Raw genomic sequence first — 22,269 nt, forward strand, 5'->3', positions numbered from 1 at the left:
TCCGCCAGATGGGGGAAAGCGGGTTCTACAGGAGCTGTCGAGTCGCCATTCGGATTTGGCCCAGTCATTAAAAACAGGCATTTCTCGCAAAACACTCTGCTTTGCGGAAGACCGGTCAGCTACTACGCCTCCAGGGGCCCAGGATACTGTTCGCCGTTTACCGACACTTCAACCCCGTCGGCAGTCCAAAACGAGTAAACTAGAAACTCTCCTTTTATCCGATCCTAACCGCGTGAGAGTGTTTAGAAAATTATAGATCGTCAGTCTGGCAAACCTCTTTTTAAGCTTGCGAAATTCAAAATTACTCGCATCACCGATCACACCTATGTTACTGACAAGGGAAAAGTTTATCGAAAAAATCATGTCTGCCTTAAGCCTAACTTCAATAATAACTTTTCAGCAACACACAGCACACTAGGTGATCGTCTCCAAACTTCTGGAACATCTTCAAAAAGTGGGGGGAAGAAACCAGTTACTCGCGCATCTCATCCGACGTTGCTTGAAAAACGGCCAGCTAACACGAGCGTGTCACAGCCGGCGGTGGTTCACCTCGTTAGACTTGAAATATGCTTTCAGCCAGCTGCCATTGTCGTCAGTTACCAGCAGTCATTGTAATTTCAATATTTTGTGTGGAGATGCTACGGGGACTTATCGGTTTAAGACAGGGTTCTATGGGTTGACCGACATGCCGACTCAGTTTCAAAAGGCGATGGATTGTACCTTGCAAGGATTGGAAGGTGTAATTTGTTACTTGGATGACATTCTAGTAGTCACGAAGGGAGATGTCCAAGAACATAATAATTTGGTCGAGAGAGTGATGCAGCGACTCGATGCAGAAGGCTGGGCATTGAAATTCAGTAAGTGCGAGTTCTCAGTAAACCAATTAACTTGGTTAGGTTACGGTATAAATGAGCACGGGTACTCTCCGAAATTTTCAAAGATTGATGCGATCCGATCACTTAAACCCCCCAAAACTTTAAAGCAGCTCCGCTCGTTTATGGGGACGTTAAATCATTTACAACGATTCATACCTGACCTACACACTTATACCGTTCATTTCCGAGAATCTTTAAAGGCATGTAATAAACAGTCTTTCCGGTGGGGGGAGGAACAAGATAATGCCTTCAAGAGTATCATAAATCTGTTGGCTAACATTCCCAATTTATTCCATTATGACTCTTCAAAAAAGTATCGGGTAAAATGTGACGCTAGTCATAACGGGTTAGGAGCATGCTTGGAACAGGAGATCGAGCCGGGGGTTGGGCTCCAACTGCGTTTGCCTCACGCTTTCTCAATAATGCTGAGACAAAATATAGTACGAATGAACTTGAGTTGTTGGCGATCGTTTGGGCGTGCGAACATTTTCGTACTTATTTGTTGGGCAATCGTTTTCAAGTATTGACCGACCACAAAGCCATCATTTCGGCACTGAGCGAAAATTATAATAACAAATCCTATCAGTCGCGCCTTTCGCGTTGGGCGGACCGGTTACTACCATTTGACTTTGAAGTTATTCACGTGCCTGGGGTTACGTTAGGCATTGTGGACTATCTGTCTCGCCATCCAACCTTCTCAGCTCCAGCGCCATCAATTTACGATGAACTTTTTGTTGTAAAGTCTATTGAGGCTTTCAATTCGGCCTTATCATTTATTAATACATTCAATATACTCGATTCGGCTAGTAAATTATGTTCTCCGTCGCAAGAGGTCGCTGTGCCTCAAACTCTGAAATCAAATTGTTTTCTCGACCAATCAAATCACGTTATGCAAATTCGCGCGTACGGTCTCTCACCGAGTGAGGGCGTCGAGTCATGTTGTTTCAGAGTTGACCAATCAGAAACGGGTATGCTAATTAATAATCGTAAACCAAATTCGCTCGCCTTGAATCATTGTCTCCGACCTGAATTGTTAAAAGATAGTTGCAACTCTTCCTTCTCATCTTTATTTCACTCAACAAAATCTCTTTCACTTCACTCATCTATTAACTACAACATGAATCCATCTAATCCTACTGCACTACCACATTCCGCTCTTCAACATACTAACGACAAACCACCAACTCAACCAGCTCACCTTACTGAATCACACCCATCACACAGCTCAATGGAGGAACAAGCAGAACTCCTCTCTTTTGTGGAAAATTTCACCTTGAGTTCCCCTAATTTTCGACGGCCGAGCCCGCGCCCTTCAGTAACATCGCGTCAAGTAGGACGAATCTCTCGCCTGGATCAGGTGCGCCAACGTAATCGGACCAGAGAGCGTGCGGCGAAGACCCGATTTGTTGCTGCCAGGACTGCCTCTAGAAGGGAGGGACACAACCAGCTTTTGGAGGCTATGAGGAAGTGCCGATTATCAAGACCGGGGAGAATCCACACTGCTGGTAAAGTTGGCGTGTATGCAATCAATGGTGGAAAACCTATCATCTCAAAGTCCAAGAAAGAAGCCTAAGGCAGCGGTTGTCAACAACTGTGGGATAATTGACAACAAACTGGCCATTCCAGAAGTTTTGAGGCCAGCTGTCCTTGCCCGCCTTCATCGGTCGCATCCGGGCCAAGAGGCCATGATGTCAGCCTCAGAGTACATTTGGTGGCCGTTCTTGAACCGGCAGATAGTCGACACCTGCGAGAAGTGCCGCGAGTGCACATTGTATGGTAAGAACCTAAAGCCCGTTAAAACTTTTCATACCGCTCAATCTTTGCCCCAGTTGACGGGGCCAAATCAGGAGTTGCAGTTAGATTTTGCTGGTCCTATTTTGGATGACAAAGGTGTGAAAATATTCCTCTTAGTAGCTATCGATCGCTTCTCGAAATTTCCTTCCGTACTTATTACAAAAACCACTGGGGCTAAAAAGGTTACGAAATTTCTTGAATCTTAGATCCGAATTCATGGTTTACCTCATTCTATCAGGACTGATCACGGCTCCGGGTTTAAAAACGACATAGTACAACAATTCTGTTCTAGTAAAGGTATTAAACATATCCTTTCTCCAGTCGGAGACCATCGAGGCTCTGGTCTCGTCGAACGTACGATACAGACTATAAAACGCAAGTTAGGCACTGAACAACTGGATCCTAATTTCGGTAATTTTAAAGAAGTACTCCATCGAATAATAGAAGATATTCGTAAAAATAATCATTCTACACTTAAGAAGTCACCTTTTGAAATGCACTTCGGACGGAAGCCCAATACTGAATGGTCACAAGCTTTTCATAATATAGTTAATTCTGATACTTCAGCACAGAGACTTGAACGCAACCTCTTAACGCCGGATCAAATTGCCAGTCAGGACTATAGTCGAGATCGTGTCAAGGTGGTGCCCAGAGGCAGTCTCAGTCCTCAGATTTCTCCGCGCTTCAACCCAATGTTCTCACTAGAGGGAAACATTGCTGAGAGTGAGCCGTACAAAGCGCTAGCTGATCTTGCTCGGGCGGCTAATAATTGGACACAGCATAAGAGAAACCTTCCGCCAGATGGGGGAAAGCGGGTTCTACAGGAGCTGTCGAGTCGCCATTCGGATTTGGCCCAGTCATTAAAAACAGGCCTTTCTCGCAAAACACTCTGCTTTGCGGAAAACCGGTCAGCTACTACGCCTCCAGGGGCCCAGGATACTGTTCGCCGTTTACCGACACTTCAACCCCGTCGGCAGTCCAAAACGAGTAAACTAGAAACTCTCCTTTTATCCGATCCTAACCGCGTGAGAGTGTTTAGAAAAATTATAGATCGTCAGTCTGGCAAACCTCTTTTTAAGCTTGCGAAATTCAAAATTACTCGCATCACCGATCACACCTATGTTACTGACAAGGGAAAAGTTTATCGAAAAAATCATGTCTGCCTTAAGCCTAACTTCAATAATAACTTTTCAGCAACACACAGCACACTAGGTGATCGTCTCCAAACTTCTGGAACATCTTCAAAAAGTGGGGGGAAGAAACCAGTTACTCGCGCATCTCATCCGACGTTGCTTGAAAAACGGCCAGCTAACATGAGCGTGTCACAGCCGGCGGTGGTGGATCTTACTGATGATTCGTCTAGTGAGAGTCCTCCCGACCAGCACGCTTCGCATGAAATTCGGATATCTACTCCAATGGAAAAGCGATTACGGTTACATGACGAATCACCGCCTGTCACGTTTGGCAACTCATCCCTCACACCGGGCCAGTCTCCAATGGATACTTGTGTCTCTCTACCGCCCATCACTCAGCCTGTTGACCCTACAACTTTGGTTGCTGGTCCGCATCAGCTACCACTTGACGTGGTCGACTCCGAGGGTCCAGTTCTTCCAGACAAAAGTGCTCAAGCAGACCCATATTCGTCGCTCCCATCTCTTTCTCTCCCAGCTCAACCGGCTACGGATGATTCGGAAGGCACTCGGACCTCATCTCGTAGCAAAAAGGCCACAAAATTCTTCGGCGACCCATTACGACACTCTGTTAAATCGGTGGAAGAAGACAAATCGCTGGAAAAAGAAGCTGACATATTACCCTCCATAAGTGTTCTACCTTCCTCACAGTCACCTAAACGGCGACCTCTCATTCGGGACCGTTCACACTTAACTTCTTCGGAGGCGCCATTCTCATCCTCGCTGGATAAAGCTCAGGACAGAAATTGAATGTCGTTAAAACTTACTTTCAAACTTTTAACAAAACTTCGTTATGTAAACATTATTTTCATCACGATGCATTTTTACGGGATAGGGGTGCTATCTAAAAAAAAATGCTTAGGGGTGCAGTCTATTTATTTAAAAATTTTTTGGATTCTCCAAGAAATTTTCCCTTCCGCGGGGAATGTGATGAGGCGACATTTAGTACCTCATTTGATTTATTGTCTTTTGCAGCCATGCTGCAGATTTATATACCAGTCTGCTCAAGGTCACTGGTTTGGCCTTATCGAGCGACACACTGTGTGTGATCACTCTTATGTTCTGATACATCGCTTGCTAGATGTAAACTTTATTCAACCTTTATTTGTTTCTCTTAGTCAGAGCCTGACTAACTAAATCTAAAGTAACCAAGAATCTAAGCAACTAATCTATCAATTCACTATTACGAACAATCTAGTTTTGTCCTTTAAATCTCGGCAAATGTCAGGTCTCAAACTGATTTTGTTGCCTTTTTTTGTTTTCGAAAATGTTTTCCAATATTTTTCCACTCTGAATTTTGTTTAAAATCTTTTAGACATGCATTTTTTCAATCGCAAGTAATGCTTTGCTCTGCTTCGCCTCTTTGTTCAAGTTGAAATTTTTCACCATATAGTTTGGTGTTCGGGGTAATCACATGGGTTGAAAATATGCCAGCCGTTTCATTTTCCACAAATTTTCAATAAATTCTAGAGGTAGTATCTGGGGTGGACAATGTGGCCTCCAAATCTGACTGAAAAAATGCAATTCATGACGTTTTCTAGTTTTTGAGTTTTGATTTTTTTCATTTTTTTAAAGTTACCTTGAAAAAACTACTTCTCAAAGTGTGAAATTTTTGACTCGATGATAGGTGTTGTTAGGATACTCCCATGGTTGCAAATCGTTCAAATTATGAAATAGAAAACGCTGCTGGATGCCCCCATTATGTTTCTACGTTTGCACTAACGAATTTTGTGGTGGTTGTATAGGTGGCAAATGGCATAGTATTAGGATGAGAGCATGATTGTGGTGCTGTACATGAAGGATATGGCCTCTAGTATATGGATATTTGATTTTGATTGCTTTAGTGCATCCAGTTACAGTTCGGAGGTCGCAATTTGTACTTACTGTAGTCTTTGGATGAAGGTAGTGCTTGCTGCGTGTAACCAAGATTGGAAGGGTTTTTCAGAACAGGCTTAATCCAAGCTTTATGCCTATTTAGAAACGTTTCCTTATTTTGGCACGAGTTGGTGCCGGCCAGGGATTTTAAAGTTTTAGGGCGAGATTTAAAAATTGATGTTAAGTTTGTCGAAGAAAAAGTCCAAAAGTGTCCTAGATTGAGTCTAGGTGAGAGGAAACAAAGGAAAAAGTTTTTGATATTGGTGCCTGGGTGTAGACAGTGAAGTCTGCTGCGTAAATCTTAATGAATATAATTTCCTCTGAATGAATCGCGGAGCGGATATAGAAGTTGAAACTGCTGGGGCATTACCGAGCATTGGAGGACTCCACTGTGGATTATTTTCGATATGAAGAGGGCCTGTCTACCGCTTCGGTTATGCTTTGACAGCAGCTGATAGGATCGGGCAGTGAAGAGTTATTCAGTTTATCGATACAGGTGTTGTGGGTCAGGCAGTTGAAAGCTTTTGTTAGATCTACAAAAACAGTTGTCCTGAGGTCTTTTTTTGGTTAAAACCATGCGAAATTGAATTGTCTATAGAATTTAAGGCACTGTTGGTGGTGTCCTGGGTCGGAAACCGTGTTGGTGTGGATTTGGGTTCAATTGTTCGTTGAGTAAAGGGCAGAAGAGTGATTAACAGTTTTGATAATGGAGCTGAGTAAAGAAAATGGTTATAGGATAAGGTCACTTTAGGTTTTTTAAGAGGTTTGACGAGGGCAATTACGATGGATGTTTTCCGAATTGATAGAGTTAGCGAAGCGCGTAAACTAAGCTCTAAGGTTTATGACTTATGGTTAGGTAGTTTAGGGCAGTTTCATTGAAACGTTTCAAGTCAGTTATTTTAACCTTACCAGGACCAAAATCTCGAAATGGACGGGCCCTTTTATGCGTTTATCTGCTTCATAAAGCAAGCGCATCTGTTAAAGGGAGACGTTAAACGTTTCTTTTCATCTTACGATACCGTTTAGAAGGTTTGTTTGTAGTAATGCAAGCAAGTTGAGCGTTGAAGGCTTTTGGTTTTGCAATTGAGGAGTGTGTGATGAGGGACTTGGAGTTGAAGAGTTGTGGTTTATTTGAGTCTTAAGGTAGTGAACCATTCAAGATTGCGAATTAGTCGTCAGTATTTGGGACACTTGTCGTGGTCAATTGAAACGCAAATAAAGTGGGAGTGGAGTTCAGAAAAACGTTCATACTAGCAAAAATAGCGAAGTCAAGCTGCTATTATTGAAGTTCGGAAATATATTGAACGCGTGAAACAAATTGAAATTATTTTGTTTTAATTGATTTTAAACGTTTGTTGTCATTCTCGATGTGAGTTAGCTGACATCTTAAACTTTTAAGGCAATCAGAATCATTTGATATTGTGGGAAGGGTTTGGGGTGTTAGAAGAAGATGATGCGAAATGAGGGATGGGTGAATCTATCATTATCGTCCACAACAATGAAAAGATTGTTTTGTTTTTTTTTCGAAGAAAAAATTGATCATTTGTCGAACCGAACAACTATATCAAAATCTGGAGTGAAGCGTAACTGTGCAATTGAGTGGAGATGTGGAACCCAAAATTTCCGAACGAAAAGTTGACTTAGTCTGTATGCACAGAATATGCTCGCTGTCAAAACTGAAAAATCGAGAAAAGACTGAAATACGAGACTACCGACGAAGATAACCAGAATTAAAAGCAAAAGAATTATTAATTTAGGTTGATACTAGCCGAACGGTTAGGAGCACCTTGGTTTTATTTCTGAATAACTATTTCAGTAAGGCTTAATTTAAAATTCTGTAGTGATTATGCATCTGATTTTTTGATGGGCAATCCAACTGATCATAATTTTTCGGGTTTGATGTTTAAATTGCAGTGAAACCAACTTCGTATAGGTTGAGCAATTGCAAACGTTTAAGAGGAGTATTGTGTAAAGATGAGAATTTGTAGGCCCAGACGGTTGCTCTTATCTGTTCAATGATTTTTTTGCAGTGAATCAGATGGAGAATGTACTGAAATATTCGAACCGTCGTGGAATGTATTTGAACGTGAATCTGGCTATATTAGTGGCAAAAATACAAATGCGTTGGAACCTATCATCAGTGATTTCGAGGAGCATGCATCAAATGCTTCCTCTGTTATGGATAGTGCTTTCATCGATGACGGCGAAATTGAGTCGAGAAGTTCACAAAATAGCAATCATGATGAGTCTCACAGTAGCCAGAAATTCAGACATTGGGAACAGAATTCAAGAAACTCGGAAGCCTTACAGAGGATTGAAAATCGGTTGCAGAATTTTAGGAAGAAGTTCAACTTGAACAGCGCTGTCATTGATCGCACTTATTACGAAGTGAGTTTTGAATTTTTAGTCAGTTGATTTGAATTCCAGCGGAATAAAAAATTTTACCTATTGATCCAGTTTTCTTAACTTGGGTTAATTTGAGTCAATCATATTTTCTGTTGATTTTCTTCTAACTATCTGTTGGCTATGTTTGTTTCGCCTCCTTAAATGTTTTCAACCAAACCGTATTTGAAGGACTGCTCTGCGGAAGCAAGTGAAAACCAGAACCCAAGTTGTTGCTATTCGGAATGTGAATCTGGAACCCAATTGGGAGACAGGACTATGGCATTCGTGAAAGAGATGAAAGCGTCAACTGGCAACGGACATGAAGGAGTACCAGCCATTCTCACCACAGGTTCAATTTTTGTAAGAGTGTATGAAATATGGAAGTTTTATAATTCGAAAAAGTTTTAACGTACAGGCTTACTTTTAATCAACTGCCTACTTTTGCAAAATTTTAAGGGCTATATTTTCCATTTATACAGAAGCAGAAAAGGTTTGTATTTATACAGAAGCTTTTCAGTGAGTGTATCAGATCGTACGTATGTTTCAGATCTCCGCCGAAAAGCTGTGAATTTGAAACCGATGTTAAACGAACACGAGTCATTGGACAGATTGACCTCAACTCCTCTGGTCATCAAACATCTGAGACCGATGACTCTTTCTGCCAAGAGGTCAGCTGCAACGGGAACAAAAAACACACTCGGGCACAATTTACCATCTGTGTCAGTTAGCACCGGCATGATCCAAAACCTAGAGAACACTGAAAAGAAAACGAACTCAAAGAAAGGACCATTTTTGTCCTCTGAACCAGTTGTAGTAAAGCGTGCTCTTAATTTCCAAGTGCAGATGAAATGAAAGAATGGATTGAGTGATTTTTTGTTTATCGCATTAAGTATGATTTTTAGCCTGAAGTTAAAAATTAGCCCGAAATGCCACATCTCGATACCCAAATTTTAATCTTCTAGGTTCAATTCGAGCTGTCTGACGAATATTCTGAAAAAAAAAAAACTTCAAAGGTGCTCGAAGCTGATTGCATAAGTTGTACCCTTTCGTCTTGAGAATTTCACCGGTTACATGATTCAAACTAACGCCTCTTTCTGATAAATTGAAGATGAATTTTCAATTTTTTTTGTATGTCTGATCGTTAAATTCGTGCTAAATTCAGATATTTGAAGTTATTGAATTGTGATTCTTGTGTTGCATCATTTTATTTAGTAAAGTATTTATCGAGATTTTTTTTTCTGTGAACTCTGATGTGCCTGCTTAGAAAAATGAAAGTGCGGCTATTTCAATGAGAATGGTGGTCGTTTTAATAATGAAGTTGTTTAAAAAAGTATCGATGTTCATAATACATAGTGTCGGTTAGATAATCTAAATATTGTTTCGAGCGAAGAGATGGAAGCTATTTTGTACCGTCACCTATGGGCTCCTGAATAGTGTTGCGTCTAGCTTTAAAACGACTTCGCCTAAAATAATTTTGACCCTCTCAAATTTGTTCATTTCTTGCTTTTTGTCAGAATTTGAAAATATGAATTACAGTATGACTTACCTTCCTTTGTACGAACACTTCAAGAAAAACCTCACGAAAGATCAAAACGGATTCGAGCGGAAGCGATCCGTAATGAGTAACATGTTACAATTTCTGAGGAAGTTTTATTCAGCACTTGACAATGACCCTAAATTCGATTTAGTAGTCTTCTATGACTTCTTGAAAGCATTTGACAAAGTGCCACACGAACTCTTGTTCATAAAGTTGAGACAGATAGGCGTAGGAAGATGCCTTCTCCAAATTCTATTTGACTATCTTAACAAACGCAAGCAATATGTACGAATTGGATTTGTTGCGTCAGTCAAACGTGAAATAACCAGCGCAGTTCCGGAGGGCTCACTTGTGGGACCCTTGCAGTTCTGCATCTTCATAAACGATCTATCCGAAGTCGCCAATTTAGCGATCCTTTCATTTTTGCAGATGATCTGAAAATCTTTGCAGTCAACAAATCATACGCTGATCTACAATGCCACCTAAACAAAATAGAAAATAGGGTCAAATGAAACGATATGAAATTAGCGATAAAAAATGCGCATAGATCAAATTTTGATCACAATCCAGAGTTTCAATTAATCTTGTACTCAAAGGAACCAAGGAACCACAGTAAAACAGACAGCAACCATCAAAGATCTGAGAGTACACGTAACACAGAACCTGAGCTGGATCACGCACATCAAAGAACGTCTCAAAAAGCGAATGATTTTCTGTACTGTCTTCGAAGAAATGTTGCCTACAAAGCCAACATCTTCGTAAATTTCGGGTTATACAAATCAATTTTACTGCCAATCTTGCTCTATGGATTTGACTGTTCGACTCCGCTGAGACAAAAAACCAGAAAACTAGAAGCATTCCAAATGAAATCACTTAATTGGGTCTGGAAATTTATTTAATCAGCAAGATTAATCAGACCAGCTGCGTTTACTCAATCTCTTACCGCTCCCAATTTACATGCAATTAAATGATTTTCTACTTCTCTCGATAATTTATGTAGAACCCGATGAACACAATTTTTTTTAATTGACGAGCATCAAACCGAAGAATAGAAACAAACAGAAGAACGAAAACTGACTTTACTTTTCGTACAGCCAGAGTCGCGAACCGAATTGATGCACACGAGGATTTCCAAAATCCGAAAGGCCTCAAAAACGAATGTTAGCCCTCATGTCGAAACACGCTGAAAGGTTTCCAAATAGCAGTATCTGCACATGGCAGCTTTGCTGCGGTTACAAGTTGTCGAGAACATGGACAAAATCTAACAAACGTGAAAAGGGATGAACATTCCTTCCAGTAATTCTGGGAATCCGAAACAACAACAACATACTCATGAAACAAAAAAGCTTTAAATTGATATTTTAAAGGTTCAATGAACGTAGTGAAGACAATATAAAGGTTGAACTGAGTTTTTTGAAAGACTTCTTGAAAGTTGCTGAAGCTAATATTTTTTTTGCGGTTTGGCAATTGATTGCCTTTGAACTGAATTATTTGCTCAAAGGAAAATCACGATCAAAATAGGAATAATTTCAAGTATTTAATTTGGGTTTTTTCTTGAGTTTTCCCAGCGCAGTAGAAAATTAACCTAATGATCTAGTTTTTTTTAAAGTTTTTTTTGAAGCATTTGGATTGTTTTTACCAAAAAACTGTCAATTATAGAGGGTCAAACTTAAAAGTGAAAGTTTTGAAAAAATTAAATCATTTTTTTTCCGGTCTCTTTGATTACAGTGATGTTTTTCTAACTGAATATAGGCTATCCTTGGCTCTCGTTTAATTTCGAAAATTCTAAATCTTTGAGTTTATTGACAACTTTTCAATTGTCTGTTGGTTGTGTTTATATGATGGTTGTGTTTATGTGATGGTTGTGTTTATGTGCAATAGAAAACCGTAGTAGAATACCGTAATGTTTTTCTGATGTCTTAAATATCAAATGACGGCTATCATTGAGACAATAGCTAATAAAAGAAACTATCTAACAAGAGCAGGCTCATATGGATTCATAATCTTACGATTTTTTAAGCAGGCGTCTCAAATTGTTTTCGAAAACAACTCTGATGAATTAGTTCATACCTTGAAATTTTACTAGTATTTCAGTGTCTTTGGCGTCTGATCAGCTCACCAGACAACAGTTATTTTCTTATGTGATTAGATTTTAGCCATCAAAACAGCCTGAAATGTTGCTAACTTACATTGTTTGAGTCTCTTGCTCAAAAATTCCTATTTTTGCGATTTGATTCAAGCTATTAAAAAACTTTCAATTTTTTATCCTTTTGAAGCTTGCTTAATTTTTTTTAAACCAATGAAATTAGTCATTTCAGGTGATAAATTTTCAATACCATTTTTACTAGCTTAGATTTAAAACATAATCGATTCGAAATATAACCATCAAACTATAACTATCGTATAATTTTGGAATATATAACAGTTTTAACGTCTGTTTAGCTTGCTTGAAGAAGTTTATCATTTTGTGACCAGATTCCAGCTAGCTGAAGTTTCCAGATTTAAGAAATTTGCTTGAAATATTTTGCTGACAAATTCGAACATTCACAATGAAATGATTCATGTATGTTTTCAATTTTCGGGTTATGTTACTTTTGTATTGTTTCATGTTTTGTTTTGATTTGGAGTTCGAAATTGTTTTGGTTTCTTTGACTTCAATAGGCGTTTTCAAATCTACTGTTATGCCAATTTTTTACGCGCCCGTTTCCTGGGTTTGTTAGTGGACTTGATGACCTACCCCTGCATTTTTGCTCTGGACTTGTTTTGGATAAATTTTTTATGTGTTTCTAACCTAGGTCTTGGTCTAGATCTTCAACGGTTAAATAGTACACAATGGAGTCTCAAATAGCTAATAGTCTCATTCTGCAAAAAATGCCAAAAGTTTCAATGTTAGACCCACATTTGAGAAACGTTCCAGTCCAGCTTAGCATTTCCTATAGCTCTTTTTTGCTGCTGACTATTTTTGTCGCAGATCTAAGTGGCTGCATTTTCGAGTTGAAAATTGTTGAATTTTCGTCCCAAGATAAGTGCTTTCTGAGAGTCGATGAACGTAGTTCAGACTCTATATAGGTCGTGATGATTTTTTGTTTCTTTTTTTTTCAGGAAAAGTCTTAAATGTTGTTCAAGCTCAAGATTACTTTTTCTCGGTTTGTTTTTTGATTTCTTTTGAGTTATTACTATTCATTGAACATATTGATCCAGCTTTCTCAAATTGGGTTAGTTTTATCAAAAAGTGTCAATCATACATTGTTCTAGAAATTAAAAGAGCTTCAAAGGCATCTAATTTTTTGGAAATTCGAAAGTTCAGATTTTTCAAAAATCAAGACAACATTTTTTCTGATTACTTGCGATCATTGACTCTTTTCAAACTGTCTGTTGGCTAGGTTCAAAAGTTTTTGGGCAATGATAATTTTGGCGATAGCGCAATGTGCTATTTGTACAACAACTGGTTAACCATGTTTTAAATGTGTTAGACACGTCAAAACGCAAAAATGATCATTTGTCGATGGTCGTTGATGATTCGATTTGGCCTCGTTTCGAGAATTTTTCTAGTTTCTACGTCTTGTAATATGTTATTTTTGAAATAAGTTCCCGAAGTATGGATGAAGTTGTCCAAGGGCAATGAAAGAAAAAAATTGAAACTGAATTTTTATATGATAACTTTCTTAGGGTGAATAAATTGAACGCCTTCCTGCTTCTTTTTCGAAAAAAAACACCTAGAAACAGATATAAACAAGGATAGTAGGTTAGTATGCAAGTAGTACAGAATGTTCCGACCATAGATTGTCTTTAGAAAACTACGGTTTAGAAAGTTTTTTTTCCAAGTTGGTGTAGTTTTTTTTTCGCGGTGTGATAAAAGGATCTGACGTTAAAATGTAATTTAGTTAGACAGTCATAGTAATATAGGCAAATTTTTAAAAAATGGTTGTAAAAAATGACTAAAAAAATTAAAACAAATTTGCAGAATGGAGCATAAAACTCCAAAAACGAGTTATACATTCTTAAAATTAAGTTTTAAGGTCTTAAGTTTGGCATAATTCAGCTTGTAAGCCTACACTCTCACGCCATATTAGCTCCAAATGAGACCAAAAATCAAAAATTTCACACCGGTTTTTCTCGACACTAAGAAAATGTGTTGGAAAATTTTTAATGTCGTTCGAATTACGACTGAAAGGGCTTCAATATGATATATCACTCAACCCAGTCCGATGGTGATTTGTGGTTCCTACAAAACTAAAGGAAAACAAAACTAAAACACGCGAATACAAAGTTCCCCCCTATTTTCAATAGTCGGAACGAAAATCCGAATGCTTTTGTTCGGCAAAGATACAGCAAGCTTTATCAAATCAGAATACAGACTTTTTTTTGGATCAACAGCTAGTTTAACAATCAGTTAGCATGACTCTTCTGGTGGCAAAGTATCTTAACGTCTATGTTTTTTGAGCATTTTATTATACATATGTTTTTTTAGCATTTTATTACATTTTAAAGCCATTTCATTAGATTTTTTGTTGTTGACTCTGAATCAACTCTTTTTTTTTTAGTTTCCTTTGTTCGCTCAGTATTTTTATTTTTTTTTCGGCTCTAATGGTTCTGCTGATTATATATATGTTCAGCTGTCTCGTAATTCGTTGCTTAAAAACCAAACTTTTTACTTTCATTTGAGCTTCCGTGGGGGGGGGGGGGGGAGTGAAATTGGAATTTTTAAATGGTTTAAATTGTTTTATAGCTCAATTTTTTCGGCTCAACAGTCGTCTACCCAAGTTTATCTGTCTGCTTTGAATCCGTTCGAAGAATTTTGTTTTTAATTGCTAATTCAACACTGGCAGTTGTGTTTCTCAATATTTTCCCTCCAATTCAATCGCATTTCAGACACGTAAAAATCATTTTTTGTCTTTTTTTTATACTCCTTTACCCTTTTCGGCTTTCATCCTGTTTTTCGGGCTAGCAGCGCTTTTTTTGTTGTAGCGCTAAGCTCCACTCCGCCTTTGAGTTAAAAATCATATTTTTAATGGCCGCGTTGGGAATATTCTGATCTACATTAACAGCTTGTTTTTTCATAATAATTTATTGGTTGCAGAATTCTTCATCGCTTGTTGGTACTCTTGTTGTTCATCACTCTTTTGATGAACCTTCACTATCTCCAGAAGCGCGCTGTGAAACTTTCAGATTCAAAACTACGTCCCTTTCACATTCTTCTACTTTCACATTCACAAAACACATTCTAATAAAAAAAAATAATAAAAAAAGTTACTGTAGCCCACATAATGTAATTAGATTTGAAGTGTATACTTTAAAGTTAGTTAAAATATTTGGCTAGTTTGTACGTTGCCTACATTGTTTTATAAAGAAAATTATTAGTCGCTTGCTTAAGAACCCGGGTAGACAAACCTGAAAAAAAGACAAGTGACATTTGTGAGTTATTCAATTTTCTTAGCGAATTAACGAAAAGAAACATTACTTTTTCTTCGTTCTACTGATAAAAAATCAGGTCGTCTAGTTATTTATAATCAAACGAGTAATCACACATGATATGTCAATTGACTAGCTACTCGGCCAAGTTTTTTTACAAGATCAAAAGAACCGTGTTAAAGATAGCATTGGAAAACGAGTTGTTCAGTGTGATCGGCGAGTCTAAGTTTCATGCTTTGATAAGAATTGGTGGCCTGTTTTTCTGAATCAAGATGTGATATTTTGATCGTCAATGTCATGAGATAAGAAGTTTTTCACCCTTGGCTTTTCTGATTTAATTTCGAAATCTTTCCTTGACCTGCAATCTTATTGGTTCGTCGTCAGTTAGAAGTTAGTCAGAATCTTTGCAGATCGGATTAGGTCGTTTGATGCCCGAATTGTAAATTTGCTTGATGAAGCTTTAGTCAAATAAGTACGTGTTAAAAAACCGTTATCTTTCAAATAGCACCAAAGAGAGGTGAATTAGTTTAAACTTATTTGCTCGAATTGAACAAATCTTAAGTAGTTGTCAAAGTTTTAAAGACGAGTGAAAGTCGTTCATTTAGTCTTACATCTGTCTAAATTGCAGCTGCTCCAAAACTACCCGAACTCAAAATGACTTCGTCAATAATTGGCAAAAGCGTAGTGATCGTCCCCTCTCAATTGATAACCCAAGACGACACTTACGATTTAGTCGATCAACTTGTATCGGACCCCAAAGAGAAATCAAAGGTGCGAAGTATAGTCAAAAACACAAACATCGCCAAGCGGCATGCATGTATACCCATTGAGAAAGTGTTGAAGCAGGATACGAGTCCGGGAGGCAGACACAAGGCCTACTTACCCATTGCTCGTGAGTTTGCCCAGCGAGTTGCTGAGAGGGCTCTGTTCGAAGTGAACGCAACGAAAGAGGATATCGATGCTATAATAGTGACATCGTGTACTGGATTCGCGATGCCATCTCTGGGAAATTATCTGATAAGTGACATGGGATTTAAACACACGACGCGAGTGCTCCCAGTGGCCCAGTGGGGATGTGCGGGAAGCGTGGCGGCGCTGAACTGGGCTCATACCCATTGCTTGGCCTACCCGAAACAAGCAGTCCTTTTCGTTGCTGTAGAGCTATGCAGCTTGATGTATCAGCCCTCGGATACAGATCTGTCCATGATGATTTGCAACAGTCTCTTTGGAGATGCAGCTGGAGGCGTGGTTGTGATGGGAGAACAGAATAAAATTATTGAACGAAAATGGCCTCACACCTCGGCAGGGTTTCGACTTCTGAAGCACGAGACTTTCTGCCCACCTGACAAGATGCATTACCTCTACTATGATGAGGATCATGAGGGGTGGCATTTCAGATTGGCTCCGAATGTTGTGAGTACCGTCGGAACCATCGCTCCGTATATGAAGAGGTTCCTGGAAGAAGACTGTGATCAGGATATATGCGAGTCTTCCATGCGCTATCTGGTTCACACGGGTGGTCCTAAAATTCTGCAGGAGTTGCTGGACGAAATGTTTCCTCAATACAAAATCAAACCAGGAGTCGATGCTAACCCCAAAGATGTCGAAGGCTGCAATCCCAAAAATCTGAATGCTATAAACTACCTCTCAAACAGGCGTGTCCGCCAAATTGACAACGCGCTCACGACTATGCGTGCTTTTGGAAATACCTCGAGTGTGACCGTTTTGACTGAGCTCCGATTGGAGATGTTAGACTATGAACGAAGAATCGCGGCAGGAGTAAACGATGCCTCGTTTCCAGCGTTGCTTGTGGCTTGCGGCCCTGGATTCACGGCTGAGTGGGCTTATGGGAAGTTTTTTGCTCGTCCTGCCGAGCTGCGGTCGCCAACCCACTCGCTTGAGAGACCAGTCTGCTTCACAATGGAGTTACCCAAAATCGATGTTCTGGTTATCGGGATGGGATCTTGCGGTGCTTTTTTGTCGAGCAAACTATGCGAGGCGGGCTTGAATGTTGGATCAGTGGCCTTTCAAACAACCGTCGAAGCTCCCAAGTATCATCTGAACGGAGATTTCTCCATATGGGTCAAAAAACTAGGAATCGAGGCCGAGTGTGACAAGGGAGACCTAGATGTAGTTGCATCTTTCAAAAAGGTACTTTTGGAGTACAGAACCGACGATAAGCTGATTCCTTTCTGGGATTTCAGAGTGGTTAGTATTAATAGAGATTTGGACGTTCTAAGAACCAGTCGATTCCAGGAAATGAACAATGATGACATCTTTTCGGTAATTTTGGAGCACGTTCCAACTGGCGTTACCCAGCAGGTGCAGACTAGGTGCGTTGTCGCAACCGAGAATGATGAAAGTTCGAAACTCGTAGAAGAGTTTGGGGTTCGATACCCCGAGAAGTCGTACGTCGTGAAGGCATACAATTCAAATCTGAATATTATTTTCGATGAAAGCTCAAGTGTATGTGGTGATATAGTTTCAAATTTGACAAAATCTTCTACAAATGCTGCATTCAACAATGGACAGTTAAGAATCAAGTCAGATGGCCTGCAAGAAGTCACTGAAATGTTGACTAAATTTTAGGGACTCTGTTAATTTTATTACATGTTTTTGCTATTGTAATTTTTTCAATTTTTGTAATCTGGCTGCATTTAAATTTTAATCAATTTGCTTAGAATCAATTGAGGTTTTTGTGCGAAAATCTGTTCTTCGACAATAAAGTAAAAGGTTCTTCAATTGACTGCAATACACCATAAATTTGAAGTTTAGCAAGAGCGTTTACAAGGAATAATCATGAATGATTTCAGAGAACAGCTACTGAGCTCAAGAGATTTTTTAGTAGGGCAGTCCATTTTTCCCACTGACTTTTAATCGGCTGTAATTCAGTTTTTTTTGTTTTCGGATGTGTTTTTGTTTTTTCTTTTCCTTGCTAAATCAGGTACCACAAATAATTATTGGAATGGGTGGAGTGATATATCATATTAAAGTTATCGAGCCCATTCAGTCGTGATTCGAGCGAAGTTATAAAAATTCAAAAAGTTTTGCAGTACCGAGAAAAACAGTTTAAAAATTTTGGCTTATTTATGCTCAAATTCTACTTTCGCGAAGAAACCGCATACTTTTTTAGTTTGGTTAACAACGATGAAAAATGGAGTTTACAAATAAGGATCATCAGGTTTCCGGTCATAGGCGTCTGAAAAGGGACCAGAATTTGTCATGAATTTCTCAGGCTAACGTTTAATGATTTTGAGCGCTGCTTATAACAATCATTAATGTCGTAGCAGCCGCGGTTTATAACACTTATTACAACAGTAATTTCAAAATGGCCTGAAAATTATTTTCTATTATAATCATTAATCAAAATCGTTTGTTATATGCTGGTTAAGCCATTGGTAGTTTGTTCTAAACTTGATATTATAGTCACTCTACCATGCCATGCCAAAAAATGTTGAAACGAAAAATATATTGAAATACTGAAGCTCTTATTGTTCACTTCAACATACTCCAACAATCCAAGAACTTGTTTCAAAAACATCTGAGAAAAAAATTTTAAAAAAATTCAATGGAAATTTTAGCAAATTCTGAAGACGTCAACCACTTCTCGTAGTCGGAAAATAAGCTTGATCGGAACATTCCGCCCAAAATGAATGGCTAACCTTGCTTCATTCATATCATAGAAGGTTTGAATTTAGACTCATACTAGAAGCAATTTATTGTTGCGATCACGTCACTGACTGAAAGTAACCGAAGGTTACTATGGCGTAGGGTGATTTTTGATAGATATTGACTGCCCTAAAAAAACACGCTGGGGATCAATTGTAGAATGATCTTAAAATTTTTTTCAGTTTTGGTTCGGATCTTAAAAAGTTTTAAGAAATTCGTTTTGTGTCGAAAAAATTGGCATGATTTTTCTTTCGATTTTCAGACTAAACTTTATAACATCAATTTTGATGATGCCCAATTTTTTCTAAATTCAGTTGTCTACGTTTTGTATTTCAGATTATCTATTGGTTTTCGTTTTTATACTGCTCATTGTGGCTTAAACATTCTGTGCTACTTGCCTAGCAGCCGGCTAATCTTGTTATTTTTGTTTTTTGTGTCAATCTTATAGTTTTGATCAGTGAAGCTCAGTATGTAAGACGAAACTGTTAACTGGTCAATTTTGTATTTCCAGGAAGTCATAAAGGTCAATTGGATTGAAAACTATCTACTAAGATCAAGTGCCTGATGTTAACTCCTATGCAAAGCTCGAGGTTAGTGGACTTGTCTTTCATAGGCACAAAGTCCGACGAATCAGTTCTTCCAAAATCAAGATAACAATCTAACGAAGAAAGGATCAGATAACAAGATGAACGATTCGGCAAATAGAATCACATGTCGATCAAAGTAGACCGCGATATTTGACGTCATTAGAGGATGATCTGCTGCTCATTATCTTATTCTTAAAGTCTTTCTTTAGGGGTTGAAAAGTGACTTCTAATACCTTGTAAAGATTGGCAAGTTTCTTTAATCTCGGTTTGGAGATTTTCGAATTTTGTGGGCCTAACCCAATATATCTCTCAATGACAATAGTCTAGTTTTTGAACCGAATTGAGCAGAAAATTTAGTTCTGAGGGAAACTTAGAGGATGAAAACAGTTTCCAACTCAGGTGCAAAATTAAGCAGGCTGATAGATTTTGGTGGAAATGTCCACCCCTTAGAATATTTTTAACGCCTAGAGCTCAAATTAAATGTTTTATACTGGAATCAATTTTCGTTAAATTTTAATGGCTTAAAAATTTGGTGGCTTTTATGTGCGCGGTAAAATTGAATCTAAATTGTGTTGCGTTCAAGTAATAATTCCAAACTAAATTGACGCAAGCTACTTTGTCCTTTTAGTTCCATGGTAGACTTAAATAATATTTATCAGAACCAGTTACTTTTTGAAGTTTGTTTAGTTTTCAAAATATATTTCTGTTTTTTTTTTGCATTTTTCTTTCGCCGTTATTCTTACACTAGCGACCAGTGCAGTGTATTTGTACGACGAACCTTCTTCTTTTCTAATCTAACTCGCAAATAAAGGTGTTCATTAAAGTGTTCAAGTATTTGGTGGCACTTTTACTAAAATCACGATCTGTAGCTTTGGAAATTTTATAGCATCTGTTCTCTGCTTTTTTGTGGATAGTGTTTATGATTTATTAAGCATCCATGGCTGAGTTATTAGTGCGTGAGACTCATAATTTCTAGGTCGCAGGATCGAATCCGACACGTTTTTTTTACTGATTTATTTTTACTTATTCGAAGCTTATTTCTTTTTTTCTTATTCACTTCATAGAGCTGCTTTTTTGTCGTGTTCTTGCTAATGCTTGCGAAGCGCAGCTTCGTCTGTGTTCAACTTGTATTTGTGAAGTGCAACTTTAACTTTGTGCAACTTATGCTATCTTAAAATAGATATTTGTAAATTAATACCAAAGACTCATACTATATTACAAAAATCTGACATTGTAGTACTGATATACATTGTAATACTGATATTAATTTTTTCAATAGTTTAACAGTTTTGAGGTTATATTGCTACTTTTTAAATATATGTTTTTTTGTATTGCAAATGGGTTGTATTTTGGCATGTATGTACCCATATAGTGACCCCATAGGTCTTTTACTTTTTTTATTCTTTGAAATTTAGTTATTTTTTGTCGAAAGGCCACTTTTAATCCAAAAACTACAAACAAACACATGTGGTCGGCTGATTTGAATGTAGTAAAGAACGTTTTAGCCTTGTACTACAAGACCCTTCATCTCCTATAGCTACAGGACACAGTAGTTTGCAACTTTTCGATTTCAACGAGCAGGTGGACGAAATTTTTCTTCGTTTCTGTGGTCTTCTCTGCAAATTTTACAAAAGCGAAGCGTAGTGTTTCGTTACGAAGAATTTTTTTCTAAGCTAAGTCGCAAATAAAAGTGCTCATTTGGTGCCCCTCTTGTTATATTTCAGTTTAAGCCTATTTAAGCATAGGCAACTCAATAGCATCTGTTGCTGCTTTATTTTTGGCTAGTGTTAGGTCCTGTTTGAAAAACAGCTATTATAAAAATGTATGGCATTCGTTTTTTGTTTTTTTTTGCGACGCTTTGGAAAAATTTTTGCACTTTGCGCTGAAATTTCAATTTTTCTCAAAAATTACTGTACTGTTCTTCAAAAAAGGTACCAATGGACAAATCGGCTACTCTTCTATGTGCCTGCATATTTCGCTGGTCTTTTCATTTTACTCCAAGTTCTACGGCCTTCGAAAGTTTCAGTAGCAGGATTTTTGAGTTTTTGCGCAAATTTGAGATGATGGTTTCAATCAGAAGAACAAATCATGGGGATCCCTAAGTTTTGTAGAAAAATAGTTATGGCCTCAAACAAGCCTATTTTGTGACATTTAGGTTAATTTTTAAAACTACCCTGCCAAATCGGAGATTAAGGGTTTAACCGAAAGAAGAAACCAGTTATGTGAATCTTTCCTGCGCAAGCGGCTATGCCTAGCGTTCTAAAAATTGTGGCCTTCGAAAATGTCTATTTTTTGAAATTTTACCAGTTTTTGAGACTTTTTTTCTCAAAAACTAACCTGCTGAATCTGAGATTGATAGTTCATTCAATCTAACATGTTGCTTAGGTTCCCTGCGTAATCTGTTGCACCTTTTTTTTGAAGAAAAGCCGTTTCCAAAAGCTGTTTCCAGTGATTTTAAAAGCTTTTTCCAAATTAAAAAAAAACAAACGGTAAAAATTTCAAAAAATGGTTTTTCCCAAAAGCTTATGGGAAAATCCATTGCTTTTGGGAAAGTCAATTTTTTGAATTTTATATCGTTTTATTTAGAAATTTCATCACTGAAAACGGCTTTTTTACAAAACAAAAGGTGGAACAGATTTCGCAGGGAAACTCTAAGCACCATGTTAGATTGAATGAACTATCAACGTCAGAATCAGCAGGTTAGTTTTTGAAAAAAAAATTCCATAAATCGAGCAAATTTTTTTAGAACGCAATGCATAGCCGCTTGCGCCAAGAAGACACTCATAACTGGTTTTTTCATTCGGTTAAACCCTCAATCTCCGATTTGGCAGGGTACTTTTAAAAATTAACTCAAATACCAAAAAATGGGCTTGTTCGAGGCCATAACTATTTTTCTACCGAATGCAGGGAATAAGCGGTTGAAAAGGGAGATCCCTCTGATTTTT

The 22,269-nt window shown here is 38.2% G+C and overlaps 2 protein-coding genes across 4 annotated transcripts in view; both read left to right on the top strand.

Annotated features, from left to right (window-relative positions):
• Positions 1–9,348, top strand: part of LOC134845644 (uncharacterized) — a 28,201-nt gene extending 18,853 nt beyond the window's left edge. Inside the window, exons 2-4 of the mRNA XM_063862661.1 lie at positions 7,765–8,122; positions 8,309–8,468; positions 8,667–9,348. Of these exons, the coding sequence (XP_063718731.1) occupies positions 7,765–8,122; positions 8,309–8,468; positions 8,667–8,971 (823 nt within the window). The 3' untranslated portion in view covers positions 8,972–9,348. The remainder of the gene's footprint in view (positions 1–7,764; positions 8,123–8,308; positions 8,469–8,666) is intronic.
• The window catches only part of LOC134845643 (mitochondrial inner membrane protein OXA1L-like), a 136,912-nt gene that overhangs the window by 18,441 nt on the left and 96,202 nt on the right, over positions 1–22,269 (top strand). The gene's annotated exons all lie outside the window — the stretch shown is intronic.

Source organism: Symsagittifera roscoffensis, chromosome 5 (genome assembly GCF_963678635.1).
Source record: "Symsagittifera roscoffensis chromosome 5, txSymRosc1.1, whole genome shotgun sequence".
Classification (NCBI taxonomy): domain Eukaryota; kingdom Metazoa; phylum Xenacoelomorpha; order Acoela; family Convolutidae; genus Symsagittifera; species Symsagittifera roscoffensis.